General features: G+C 35.7%; 1 protein-coding gene across 1 annotated transcript in view; it reads right to left on the bottom strand.

Annotated features, from left to right (window-relative positions):
* SLC41A2 (solute carrier family 41 member 2) overlaps window positions 1-12,429 on the bottom strand; it is a 32,729-nt gene extending 20,300 nt beyond the window's left edge. Inside the window, exons 1-7 of the mRNA XM_054386692.1 lie at window positions 11,875-12,429; window positions 10,577-10,684; window positions 7,377-7,448; window positions 6,380-6,524; window positions 4,367-4,513; window positions 753-900; window positions 135-214 (exon numbers count right to left, since the gene is read on the bottom strand). Coding sequence (XP_054242667.1) covers window positions 135-214; window positions 753-900; window positions 4,367-4,513; window positions 6,380-6,524; window positions 7,377-7,448; window positions 10,577-10,684; window positions 11,875-12,429 — 1,255 coding nt within the window. The remainder of the gene's footprint in view (window positions 1-134; window positions 215-752; window positions 901-4,366; window positions 4,514-6,379; window positions 6,525-7,376; window positions 7,449-10,576; window positions 10,685-11,874) is intronic.
* Window positions 12,430-15,149: the final 2,720 nt, after the last annotated feature.

Raw genomic sequence — 15,149 nt, 5'->3', positions numbered from 1 at the left:
ACCGTTGATGTCAAAAGCAAAACTTAATACAGCAGATATTACTTGGCATAACAGAAATTTACTGTGATGTAAGTTTCTCAAACTAAGGTGTTTCAGTTGATATATAGTAGCATATAACCCCTTCAGAGCCTTACCATTAATTACTGGGGTATAAACAACAATTCCAACTAAGTTAGGATCAGATACAGTTGTGTCCAGTATAAGGCCACCAATACTGAAAAAAAAAAAAAGTACAATATTTAGAACAAGGCAAGCAGGTGAGTTAATTAGTATTTAAAAGCATTTTTAGCAGTCTGTCTTAGAACATCTTCAAGCCACCATTTTCTTCTCAATTTATTTCTACCCTCACCCTATTACCTCATTCTCAGCTACAGACTAACGTCAGTATAGTTATTTAAATATTAAATTTGACTTCCTGTACAACAAAGTCATTTCACTCCCCTTTTAAGATTCATAATTTTCACTGGATTAAATAATCTCTTAGATCAGTGAACAATCTTGATAGGAAAATGCAGGAGACTAAGAGCTCACTGTTTCTTTCATTTGAAATGGCACACTTCTGCTCAGTTGCTGCCACAGGCTACTGCTGGCTCCCTCACTCATTCCCACCCGTGATTTAACTTTGTGATTTCCTTGGTTTGGGAAGATTACATTTTATTTACTCCTTAAATGTTTAAGTACAATTGGATGTTAAATAAGATATACAGAGACACTGGATGACTACTAAGATGAAACAAGACAAATAGACTTACCTGCTTATAACCATGGCAGTTATAACAGGCTCCCATCCTGAATGGAGAACAGTTCTGGTAGCTGGGTGTTTGGCAGCTATGACAATCCCCATCGGAGTCAGAGCCAAAAAAAAGGCACCAACCAAAGGAGATACATAGTAATATGTCTCTAAAATAATAATATAGAAAACAGTTTTTAATTTCAGACATTCTTACAGTTTTTCCCTAATTAAGGACTGTAAAATAAATTATATATCATCCAGCTGAGGAATCTTTATAGTCTTTATCACTACTGTACCTATTTTCAAGTGCCACACTAAACAAAATGGTTAACATCTGTCATCTGTGATCACTGCCTCTCATCTTCTCAAGGATAGAGCTATCCATACAGGAAAGGAATTTTGAAGAGGATCTTTGTGTGACGCTTGATGTAAAATATTCAATAAGGATGTGGAGTATAAAATATTACATTGTAACATATCTTACAAAAAAAAAAAAAGAGAGAGAAGCTGAATATATCGACAATGCATTTTGTTTGTACCAATTCATAGCATATGCACACCCCCTTCTTTCTGAAGCACAGATAATATGGTAGTTTTCCCAGAAATAGCATATCTAAAAATGATGCAAGTACAATGTGTAATGTTGAGGCATTTATATCAGCAGTTCAGCTTTATAACCTGTCTGAGTCTGAAAATTCACAGCCACAATTCTGCTGCTTACACCTATCCATCAGAATTGCATCATATTTCATAGGAGCACAACTGCAAATACCAGTGAGTGCCATCATAAACTAAGCTTATATGGCAAACAGCAGCCTCTCCAGAAAGAATAATGTTTTTTCAGTCTATTTGGTTTTACAGTCCCATCCACACAAAAGCTGTTAAAGTGATCCAAGGCTTCCTGATTCACCAGTGAGGTAAATAATGCAGAATTTATTCCAATGGCAAATAAATACATACATACATATAAATATGTATACATAAACTATACAAGCACTCCACTTTTACATGTGTTTACTTCTGTAAAAAATCTGTCCTGTATTTAATGTTAAATACATTCTATCTAAACTTGCAGAATCTGAACAAGTCTTAATGCAAAGTATATTTTAAATTAATAGGTTGAAATAGTTAACGTAGAATGCACTAACATTTTACCAAAGAAGAAGATTTAATATATAAAAATGTATTCTCATTCATTACAAAGGCTGCAAATTCAAGCAATTACTACTTTGATGCTATCTTAGTGGAGTTAAAATTAGTCTTGGAAGTACTGCATTTAGAACTTCCTATCCTTCTGCATTGACTGCAGCAAAAAAGATAGTAAGATACCTTTCACTGGATAAGCTGAAAGTAGAAAGCTATTAGAATGAGCATGAGCCAAAGCCCAAAAGACAAGTAATTTTTTTTCCTTTCCTTATCTAAATACTCTAGAGCATATTATCTCCTTCCTTTGTGGTGCCTCTTTTTTTTCCCTCTCCTTTCTCTTCATTCTGTGATCTAAGATGTGGGCCTAAAGTAAAGAGTCCTTGCTCAAAAAAGTAGCACAATACATCATTTCTTCATTTGACAAGTATAGTTTCATCAAACTTAATAAAAACCACAAAAATGTACTGATGCACAGTACATCTTGAACTACTCATTGCCTCATTTACTGTAACCCCTCATTCCTTTATTAAAGCAATAGAAATTAATCTTTTCATTCAGAGAACTCAGATGCTTTGTAGTTTACTCCTCGTGCAGGGATATACTCTTCAGTGCAGTGCTGCTGAAAATAATGCAGACTCTAGTATGAATTAGAGGGAAATTGGAAATACAGTACTTCAAAGCAGCTGGTAGGAACCAGAAAACAATAATGTGAGTAACAAAATTTGTCTTCTCAACCTGGACCCATGAGAGATAAATGTATATATTTAAGCCATGTTCTGTGGAAGAAAAAAAAAAAAAGGGAAAGAAAGAAAGCTTTAAATTAAGTCTTTAAATTAAGTTTTCAGATCATTACTGACAAATGACAGACTTCCTTATCTAATGTATATTCAGTCTTCTGCTGCAGAGCATTCCCCGTGTTCTGCTGGCCCCAGCGCTGGTCCTGGGGAGCCCTCTAGTGCTTTCCCCAGCTACTGAATGACTCACAGCCGCGGCTCTCGGGCAGTTACGGACAGAAAGATTTGTTACACTTTTAGTATTTAAATCCACACGTTTTGTAGCTTCGTGATTATTTTAAAAGCACTCAGATTAACTGAATAACTAACTAACTAACTAAATAAATAAATAAATAAATATGCACAGATGCCCAAACAAGATGTTTGATTTGGTCCTAGATAAGGTAAGAATGCCACAGTCATTTCCTGTGCCTCTTCTGCATGTGTTACCAAGCACCCTCTTAAATCAAAGGTTAAGCACAGGTTTACAGCTCTATTACAGGCAAAGAGAAAGTCTGTATATAAAAAACTTCCCCCTTCCAACTTGTTATCTGAAAACAATATTTATCCTGCAGAAAGGAGCCAGAAACATGTGCTTTTCCAGTATATTTGAATATTTAGGCTAATAAATCATAGGGGAAATAGTCAATTCAGAACACAGTTCAGAGGTGAATCCCACCTATTGCATTACTAACCCATAGGCTGGGATTGGAAGCTGGAGTAGGGAGGATGAAGCAGCAAGGAGGTATTGCAATGAGAGCTGGACAGCACTTGGAATCAGAAGGAAATTCACAATAGTCTTTGTGTAAATAATTTAAAAGTCATAGCAATCCCAAAGCACAAACCTATCTAAAATTAGGCTTCACTTCTTTGAATACATACTTCTTGCAGACTTGTTATTTTCAGTAAAAGTACTTAAATTACTGCTATTTTGATTCTGGGCATAGTTACAGCTCAAGATGTATTTGAATGTTGTCTAAAACCACACCCTAACAATGAAACATTTTCAAAGCAGAACTCCCAGCAGCTGACCAAGAGAGCCAGCTCAACTCCTTCCCCTTAGTGCAAGGGAAGAACATTTTAAAAAGGCTCTGGAAGCAAATATTTGATTTAGGGATGGGCATTCAACAAAACTTGAAGACAACTTCCCTTCACCTCAAGAAAGAGTAAATGTAGTAGCTACAGTTTCTAATTCACACACAGATGAATTATGACACTGTGAGAATCTTTCAGATAATAAGTAGATGTGCCAAGATTGTGATTAGTGATTTCTATCATCTTAAAACAGATCATGGCATAATGTTGCCACACAAGATCAGAGACGAGGAAATGGCCTCAAGATGCACCAGGGAGGTTTAGGTGGGCTATTAAAAGGTTTCTTCTTCACTGAAAAGTTCTCAAACACTGGAATAGGCTCCCCAGGGAGGTGGTTGAATCACCAAACCTTGAGGGGTTCTGCAGAGTTGAGATGCTGAGGGACATGGATTAGTATGAGACTCAGTAGAGTTAGATAATGGTTGGACTCAATGATCTTAAGAGGTCTTTTGCAACTGAAATGATTCTAAGATTTATCATTTAACAGTATAAATGTAGAAGAAAAGAGTCAGCCATACTAGAAGTTTTCTAAATCTCTCCCTGCTTGCCTTCTCCCCAACCTGCTAATGTTACCAAAATAGGTTCCTAAGAAGAAATATACACTTAGAAACACACTTACCAAGGCAAGTATAAAGACCCTGACTTATCCATGCTAGTATAGCAAGGGTGATAAGATCTCCAAAACTTGCTGCTATAGGAGTGGCAACATTGTCAGGATTAATACCAGTCTTCTTTGATCCAACAATAACTCCAACCATTATTATTCCTAGATTCAACAGAGACAACAGTACAGTAACCATGTTGTAACTCCACAGAAAATTGCCAGACAACAGCAGTTTCAAACTTGATGAGTAAGACTTCAGTTTGTGTCCCAGGATGATTGCTCTTCCCAGCTGACTGATTTGGTATTTTTAAAACTTTAGCCATTAAAAAAAAAAAAAATATATATTAAAAATATACAGTAGCCACACACAAAAAAAAAGTCAAGAATCATTGGTACACTGAACTACTTTATGATTAGAATTATTGAAATTGCAAATCAGCCATTTCCTGAACAAAAAAAGCATGCAGTGTATTTTTACTACATCCTACTAACTTTAGCTGTCTAAAATTTAAATGACACTAGGCTGAAAACAACATAGGATTAAAACCTTCAAAATCTGATATCACACAAGATTTCCAGTCATGGACTTAGCACCAAAATTCAAGAAGCTACATGATAAATGAAATGCTAAGATAACATACAAAAATGTTACTTGTTATACAATTAAAATATTTTAAATTGAGGATGTAGGTTTCTGGTTCTGTTTTGTTGGTTGTTTTTTTTTTTTCTTCCTATAAATAGTAACACTAGCTTTTAAAGAGGAACTTCCCTGCAAGATGAAAATGGCTACTAAAAATAAAATTAACGCTTTTATTAACATCCTTCTTTGGCATAACTTGAGTAACTTCCCTCTTCTTATATAATACACATAAGAGCTTCAACTGTGTATAACCATCCTTTGTGTGATTTTAAAGAATTCTGGAAACTATTAGTATTACATGTTTCATGTATTTTATCAATAATAGTATGTGTTGTTATGCTAGGAAGTTCATTTCCAGAGAAACTGCCAAAAGGGTAACACTCCATTAAATTTTCAAAAGAAAGAGCTGAAATTATCCTGTAGGATCACAATATTTCTAAAGCACCTGATCCATGTGTAGGAGGATGAAGCTTAGAAAGTAATTTCCTGTGCTGGCCCATCACCAGAGAACAGCAAAATTTTCTCTTCACGTCCAAATTATACATGACAAGTGGAAAAAATGTGCTTATGTTCCCCAATTTTCTCACTGCTCTTATTTCTGCATATGATCAAACTCAAAGGCTTTGTAGTCACTTAAAAAAAAATTGTACTTTTCATTGAACTAAGCATATCAAATTTGTGAAGAAAAAAAAAAGAGAGAAGTTATTTGTCTTACTATTAAGACTACTGACTAGGATATGTCACAGAGGTACTTTCCCCACCTGCCTTTGTCTTTTGTTATTAAATGTTTCTGGACATTTGGGAAGAGAAGATGAAATTCATCATGAAATATGGCTCCAGACAGACATTGGCATGGTTGGTAGAAAGGGACTTGACCTTGGTCCAAATCCTTCATACAACGAGCCAACTTGTTCACCTCAGATACAAAGCAGAGCACAAACTAACATATAAGGAGAAGGGGTAACCAGAAAGTCTGGATTCAGCTGAGCTAACATCCAGGTCTAATTACAAAGTAAGACATACCTATTTAGTACAAGTATCTCTTAATATACTCTACATATTAATTTACAGGTATTTTGTACATTAATGAACACAGAAAACAGAGGGAAAAAGTTCCGCATCATCTTGGGTAAATCCTAAACCCCATAGTTTTTGTTTTAGATGTGCTCAGGAGGTCATGCAAGTCAAATCTTTTCAAAGAGTATGACAAGGGAGGAATGCCATACGGAGGCCTAAGTGGAAACTGCAAAAGGGCATCCTATGCTTCAGCTGGGTTTCACCTGTGTTCTACCTTACTGGTACAGCAACAAGTCATAGCAACATAATATACATTCAGCATCCACAGATACCTAAATAACTGTGGAAAGTAATATACATACTCCTCTTACCTTGTAAAAGAGAAGCTATAAATGCAGTTGCTACGCTGCTAGAACACAGAAGGACCGAATGATCGAAGCGGTATTTACCCTCCGGAATCCAGCCCAATATAACAGCAGCCACTGCTGCCAGAAAACCAACTACTGTTGCCTGAACCTGGAGGGGGCATGTAAAAAAAAAGAAAAAACCCACACTTGAATAATTCTTAAAATAATTGTAGTCTTAAAACGACTACAGAATCATTTTCTGTTGTTCTGTCCTATCTACATTGTTTGCAAGGTGTAAAAGAAACATGCTCATCCATTTTGTAGAGATGATGATAACCTTGGATGATCAAGAAGAAAATCTTGTAACAGCAAAAAAGGCTTCATCAGCATTTCAGAGACTCAAGAATAACAAAAGTAAAATCAGTGAAAAGAGGATCAGGTTTACCAGAAGCCAATGCCTAAAGAGACTCCTAAGCCACTTAAAAAAGTGAACGCACAGCATAAATGTTTCACCTATTTTTTCAGTGTGTTGTATTATAACATATGAACATGAAATAGTTCTTTAGCTTAAGAAATAGTTGCTTTGGAGAGCAAACACTCCTTTCCTCAGATGACCCAGCTGTTTAAAATACTGTTCAAAAGCTCTATCACGTACTTTCTTTAAAGATCGAATCCGAGGCACATACAGTATTGAAAACGTTACAGTGGTCAAATTTAAAAGGTTTTGCCAAATCTGAACTTTTTTCTCTAATCCTCAAATCCTCTCTCAGAAAAATTTAAAAAAATTAATACCTGTGGGACAGTGACAAAAAAATACTTTACCTTTTCTTCTGATCAACATGAGCTCATCTTTATTTAGAGAACTACACTGTTAAAAAAAAAAATCTTTGTACATTTACCATAAGCAGTAGAGCTCGTTTCCAATTAACACTGTCTGTCTCCAAACTTACCAATGTCTGTGATGGATTTTTTTCAGTAACTTCATTCAAAAGAGTTAATCAAATAAATCCATTCTACTTACCTGTTTTAAGGCCAAATTGCCAATTATTAGATTCCATTTCTCAATGGGAGAGTCCATTTTTCCAATATTTACCTGTCAAAATTAGAAAATAATTTCAGACATTTGGTTTTAAATTTGTATTACTTGAAAATGTGGTAGAAACACACAAATAATTCAACTCATTAAAAAAAAAAAAGTTTTTAAAGCAAGTTAAAAGCAAGCTATACTTTTTCAAGTCAAGCATTGCTCTTTATTTTACATTGTACTTACAGTAACTATGCAAACATAGCTAAACTTGATGTAATTTTACATAGTATTCTGTTTAATATTGGCTAGCCACCTTACATTCCAGGAATGTTGAAGCACCCCCAGATTAGATCAGTGGCTGGAAGGGAACCTTTCCAGTGTTCAGTCACTTTAGACTGAACTTGTTTCCATAGTTCTCAGATCCTATGAGCCAGTGGAAAAAATGTGTAGATTTATATGTTGGACACACACACACTCTCATGCAAGCATGTTAACTGATTACAATGAAACTACCTACAAGGAAAAACTGCAAGTGCTTGATGGAAGATCAGAAAGCACACCTAATACTGCTTAGTATTCTAATTTTTTCCCTTACACAATGCAGATAGAGATTTATGATGCTGTGATATAAATCCTAAGGCTGGACAGACAGCAAAAAAAGTTATGCTAAGAAATTAAAAAGTACATGCAGACTCTTTTATAATATATTTCCTACTTCTGCTTGTCTTACAGACAAGATCTGAAGAACAGTTCACAGAACTGCAGTATGACTATGTTTAAACTAAGTTCCCCTTTGAGATAAGTGAAAAAATTTTACATGTTAAGCATAAATTTTACTGTTCTTTTCCCATAGAATACTAATTTATAAGAAAATATTCTTCTCAAAATACAGAAAGTATTAATGAATATATTTTTAATCTTTTGATAATTTCTTTCCAATTAGTTTTACTTCCATTTCTTCTCCATTTTGTGATAGTAATGACTTGAGAAGACAAAGCATTAAAAGAAATTCTAACTTAAAAACTTACAAATGTAGTAAGACATTTTATCTCACTCTACACTATAAATATTTTATGGTGTTCAAAGCACAGTCAACTCTCTACAAATACATGCATTACATTTAATTATTACAGAAATATTTAAGGAAGTCCAGATAGGACTCTCCTTTGCATTCTATTTAAATATGTATGCTAAATGAATGAAAAGGCAGGTTATGGAGAGCTTCACTCTTTTTCTCACTTGGAGAAGTTTTGGAAAAAATCCCCAAAGTCCCTGCTATAACAGTAACAGTAAAATGCTTAATCCAGCCTAACCATCAGCCACTGCCAAATGCCATTTTTCCTCCTTCTCCTAATTTTAGCTACATATTCATGGTTTTTTTTTCATGACCCAGATCTACCAACTCCACGAGTGGGTTCATAGCAACATAAATTTGCTTGCTGGTTTCATGGAAAACGTTTGCTTTTTTTTTTTTTTTTTGTTTTTTTTTTTTTTTGAGAGAGAGCAAGAAGAGGTTCTCTGCTACAAAATTACCTACTACCTGCAACTATGTAACCATGCATAAATGCTCTTAGGGTCTGGCAGGGAATAAAAGTAGAAGGGCTGCTCCTTTCAGCTGCAAATTTCCATAAAATAAGCTCAAGTTTATTGTGATACTGTGGAACAGATGGACCTAAACAAAAAGTTTGTAAAGTCATATTGCTAAAGCCTAACCCTGATGACACACAGTCAAAACACCCGTCTGTGTAAGCTTGCAGGCATGACTGGTGTTTTGGTGTTGCCTGGTGTCTGTTTGTTGGTGGGGTTTTGGTTTTTTTTTTTACTTCCTCTTGAAAACCAAAAAGGAATAGAGAAAAGACAACAGTGTGAACTGAGACAATAGGAGTGAGCAAAACCACAGAACAAAGCTGAAGGACAAAACATGCACAATATAAATATTGTGTTTGAATGGGCAGTTTACCCAAGTACACCTTACACAGTTATGCCAGTACAGCAGTGGGCAGGGGGAGTAGAGCAAACATTAACATGAAAGAGAAGTACAAGCTATGCTCTGAGGCAGATTAAAAACAAGTCTGAGAGAGCTAGACAAGTGACTCATTCTAAAGTGGATAGGAAACTGAGGGCGCCAGTAAGAAGCAGCTAAAGTAGGAATCTGGGCAACAAGACAAATGAAGGTGATCAGATAACACTTGAAATCAGGTATGTTACAGATAACAGAAACTTGCAAACAAGACATTACTTTTTGGCTGACTACATGATCAAAATGAAGGAGAGCTAATTAGTTTACAGCCCCAAGAGCATAGACATGTCTACAAATTCAGATGCAATTACAAGTTAACTGAGCAAAAAGGGTATGAATTAGCTCCAGTGCTGAACTCAAGGTAGAAATTTCCTCTTCAAAGGGTAAAGCTATTCACAGGGGCACAATCTTGCATTTAATGTAAAGACAGCATCTGGTGGAGAGACAGATAGTGCAAATTTAGTCAGAGAAGGGAAGAGGATCATACAAGTGCCTCCAAATAACTTTAGATATGCTCTGAATTAACACAGTCCCTCCGTTTTCACCTAGGATGAGGATGGCATGGCCAAAGATTGAGTAGGGATCAATATTATCAATGTGAAGAATGCAAAGGTCAGAATCACCTCTGTCATAGAGGTCTAAGAGAACTGACTGGCATGTAAATTGCAGGTCTAGTAGTAAGCTTTTTGATTAAACTCTCCAGTAAGCAATGATACAATATGGCACAACACCTGTTTTAGAAACCTGGGGGGAAGCAAAGCAATCAAGGCAATTGTCCTGGAGTTCAAATTTTTATCTTGCAGCTAAGCTCAAGCTGTCACTTATAAGTAGTTACATGTAACAAGTTTCCACAGTCTTTATTTAGTGGTTGTTGTTTTGTTGGGTGGGGGTTTTGTTTGGTTTTGGCTTGTGTTTGGGTGGGTGGTTTGTTTTTCTAACTAACAACTAGAACCATTAGAGACTTTGCATTTGTTTGCTTTGCAGTAACACAATGGACGATGCAGCTGGCTATCCACTAGCTTGCAGACCTGTGCCCAGTGCAACTGGCGCTGTGTGAAAAAACACACAAGATTAAGCCATAAACACAAAATATTTGTGTTCCAAAGATTTACATTCCTTTCGAAGTGTTTACAACACACATATGAAAAGCAAAGAGGAAGAGAAAGTTACATACAGCAGTTGACAGACGGGATGCCAAGGTCATTTCCAAATTTCCTTTGAGACCAAGAAGTGCAGGAACCAAGATAAAAACTTCAGTAACATTCTTGAACACATCCCAGTGCTATATAAAGGATACAGTGGGAAACATTCAACTGAAAACATTATCTTTAGACCATCCACAAAGTATTAAAAAAAACACTGTAAATCATAAATTAATCCTCAAAAAAAGTCAATCTTTTTGTATTACACCTAAAAGTTTTGAGGCAGAACTGTTATCCGTCTAGACAAAACAGATTTATGAGTACGTATTACTACTTCAAAGATGAGAATACCAAAACAGATACAACACTTAGCCTTAAAAAAAACCTAGTTAAAAAAAGGACATCATTAATCTGAAGGTTTTTTTTCAAGACTTTAGAACAGTACACAGTTTCAAAAGTACTATGACTGCTCTTGAATTCCACTCTTAATTTACAAAAATATTTTCATCTTTTCCCTTCCAGCTGTGTAGAAACTTTATGTAAAAACACCACGGAATTAGTTGTCAAATTAAGAGAGACTGCTAGTAGGGAAAAACGACAACAACAACAACCAAATCTTCATTGTTTTACTTCTAAGTGTAAAATTTAGAAAAGTCCAGTTTTCCAAAGCTCAGATTTTATACAGCAAACTCTTCTGTAACTTTGTGCGCACTGTTCCGAAATTTTCATTTTCAGAACATGTTCTGCCACATTTCAAAATCCTGCCTTACTGATAATGATATAAAAAAAAAGTCACTTACGTACACTTGAAAATTCAAAAAAGTTCTAAATAATTTCATATGAATTTCATGTAACATATTGACGTAATCCATATTTTTATATACCATATGCATTATCACAGCCTAAATCTACACAGTAGACTTGAAGCACCCAAGGAGATGAGATAATGCAACATTCTTCTAATCTTTTTAAACTCCTATGTACAGCAGCATCACAGTTGACTACCCTCCCCACTTGACTATGTATGCATTTATCAATGTCAACAGAATTTTGGACCCTTACTGTATTTCTATCCTTAGTTAAAGCATAAGGCAGCATTTTTATTCACCAGCTCACTGTGGCTAAGTGACAACACTTACCATGACTTGAATAACTCCAAATTAAACATTGGAACTGTTTAAGATGAGGTTTGGGAAGGGGTTCACAGTAACAGAACCATAGACAGACCTAACTGCTCCTCAATATTGTAGAAATATACAGTATCACACATTAGAATTATAAACCTCACAGACTACCCGTTACAAAAACATCTTCCAAAATAAATACCAACCTGTACAATATCCAAAACCATGCCAGCAGAAACAGTCCCAAATCCTGCTAGCAAAAAAGGTACAAGTATCTGTAATGCCATAATACTACTAGATTCTTTGGGTTGTTTTCTACTTCCTTCCACAATGGTATCTTCAGTACCATCACTAGATAGATTGTCTTCCTGCAACATGGCATCTGTTTCTGAAGTGTCCATTCCATCATGGAAATTATAATTGGTAAAATCATCATATTTAGGGCTACAGCTAGATGGGCTGTGTCCATTACTACCATGAAAAGTTTGTTCTGAGAAGTGGTGGTACTCTGTGTGTAGTTCAGATCGAACACTAAAATTGTGTCCTGCTGGTTGTAATCCATCTTGCCAGACACCGTTCACTTTTTTATGTCTTTCCTCCTGGTTAATTTGATAAACAACAGGAACCATGCTCAAAAGCAATCTCAAAAATTTATCTGACTGAATTGTATTAAGATTTATGGTCCAGTTTACAAAACCTTCTCTGTCATGAACTTTGCTATTTGTTTTGGAGATGGTTGATCTGCCTTTACAGTTAGTCATAGTGCTACAGAAGTACACGTTGAGAAGCACTTTGTTCTTCAGATGGCAGGGAAGAAATCTTGTAGACGAGTCGTCAAGTGCCACACTTGATGATTTTATATAGTTAAACCAAAATTATCCTTTTTTGCATGCAAAAATGTTTTTTTCATTCATCTCAGATCTTCTACAATTCCATAAGCAAGACTGGGTCTGCAAAAAAAAAAAAATATATCTTCAAGCTTCAAAATATTTTAATTCTACAAGATATGCCAGATATTGGTTTAAATTTTCAGATCATCCAGTATCTTTCCAAAGCAAATATATGTAAAAACGCCAATCTCTTCCAACATTTAACTGCCTACATTGAAAGACATGAGCAGGTGAAAAGGGAAAGTTGGTGAGTGAGGAAGTTTCACAAACCAGTGTGCTGGTTTGTGAAAGAAACAGCAATGTGGAAGGTAAGTGAATTGGTGAGGGCCTAGCTCTTCCATTCTTCAGACCTCAGTCAAAGTTTTCAGGCAGACACCGTGTGCAGCCTGAGACTTCCAGTGGCCCTGAAGGTAGCAGGTCCCAAGAGAAAATCATTTCTACAAGGCACAAGGGTAGGGACAAATGGAACCGCCCTGATGCACTGGGGAGCATCATTGTCCCTCCCACTCTATGCTATTGCTTCCAATTTCCCAACTTTCAAAATGCTAGAGGCGGTAAACCCAAAGCAATATTCTGGGTAGTAAAGGTCTTAAGTGCTGAGAACCACTGCCCTCTATCCCCACAAAGAGATGACAAGGTAAAATAGATATGTACAATTCAAAAGCATGCAAATTTAAAATTGTAATAACCAATCTTTCTCTGAAGCAACATACAAATTATGTTAAAGAGTTGCAACATACATAATAAATTATATTTTTTCCTAAAATGCTATAATATCAAGGAAAGAAGAGAGGGCAATCAGTCTAAAATAATTTAAATTAGACTAATATAAAAATAAGCCTACAGTATTACAAAACTACAATGGCATGTAAAAATTTAATTAAAACTAGTAAAAAAAGGTTAAGAGTTAGGACAATTCCTGGTCTAGTGGAAGATGTCCCTGCTCATGGCAATGGGTTGGAACTAGGTGATCTTCAAGGTCCCTTCCAACCCAATTAATTCTATGAGTCTATCATCTTAATTTTGCATGAAGGGTAGGTTGCAGATATTTCCTGAAAGTTAAGTTATTCTGACGTGGTGTGGTCAGTTTGTTTTGCAGTTTCTGCAAATCATGCAAATACAATCTTTCATCTTTTGTGTTTAACATGATTTAATGTACATTTGTTTCTACTTTGAAATTTCCACACAGAATTGTGAAAAGACTGTGGACAGAACTGCTTAGGCTGGAAAAGACTTCTTAAGATCTTGGAGCCCAACCATCAACCTAAGACTGCCATGGCCATTAAACAATGATATATTGGCAGTCTCAATTTGACATTTCCTCCATCACAAGCCACTTTACCTTACCTTTCTTCAATTTTCATTTTTCGATAATAGTTATGGTAATTTATTAAAACGACAGTCTTAATTTAACTTGAAGCTTTGTTGACTTTGGTGTTCATTAATAGAGTCCATGAACACAAATAAACGATTGGCATAAAGAAAAACTAAGGTCAGGAAGACTACACCAGCGTGATTTGGGATAACACAATTCCAGAAGCTCAAGACACTGTAAGAACATATTTTTACAGGCTGTTGGAAATAAAAATAGCTTAGGGTTGGAGAATTTTCAATCTATTTTTCCTAAGAAAACCGGGCTTCTGAGATGGTATCATTTATGTTATGATTCCTACACTTTGGTGTACTTCTGGAACAATTTCAGATAGATTTGATGGACAGTAAAGATGTCAAAGTTTTTAGTAGCTAACAGCCTTTTAAGAGATCCACCTCTGCTGCATCAAAGCATCGTCAAACATTATTTTGGATAACTCACTCCTATGTGGGCACAGCAAGCCAACTTTAGAAGCCCTGCTGTTCACAGAACTACTTATTTGGGGTTTTTTTCGAACAACTGATAACTCAGATGTAACATGAAGATTTTTCCCTCTACCAATCGCTTTATCCAAGGGAACCGTGACCACAAAATGAGTATTTGAAGATTGGCAACAGAATTTATCAGCTGATTTAGAAAGAAGTTTTGCTACAAAAGGCAATGTTTTTATCCAAAAGACCAGCACAGGAATTTAAGTAACCAAGATGCCTGAAATATCTTTTGCTGCTCTGTAGTGGACTGTGGTAAGTGCATAAGAACTCCTAGGCCACAATTCTGGTTTCCACACACTTTAATTAGGAATAACAAAACAACTTTTGCTGCTCTCCCAGGGGAGCTCTAACCACAGTCCAAAATAGTGCTCTGTTAAGATCCACAGAAAAGACTGAACAAGAAGAGGTAGTTTTGTTTCTTCCTGGCCCAAAGGTGACATTATCTATGGAAAAGAAAAGAAATGGTGCATAAAAATAGACAATCAGAAGCAGATGCATGATTAAATTATCAACCCAGCTATTATCAACTTCTATGACAACACAAAGAGCTTTACAGAAAGATTAGGAGGAATAGAAGTTCATAGAAATTGAAGGAAACAACAATTTCAGGAAGAGTCTAGTCTATGGTGCTGGAGGTTGCCAGCTGATTTATGATGATAGGAAGTGGCATACTACTTAAGATTTTTGCAGAGGGAAAAGCTTTGAAATATCTAAATTAGAGAACCTTT

The sequence above is a fragment of the Indicator indicator genome, chromosome 14 (genome assembly GCF_027791375.1).
Source record: "Indicator indicator isolate 239-I01 chromosome 14, UM_Iind_1.1, whole genome shotgun sequence".
NCBI classification, from domain to species: Eukaryota; Metazoa; Chordata; class Aves; order Piciformes; family Indicatoridae; genus Indicator; species Indicator indicator.
The sequence above is the reverse complement of the archived record's forward strand: the minus strand, read 5'-3'. Positions and strand labels throughout refer to the sequence as shown.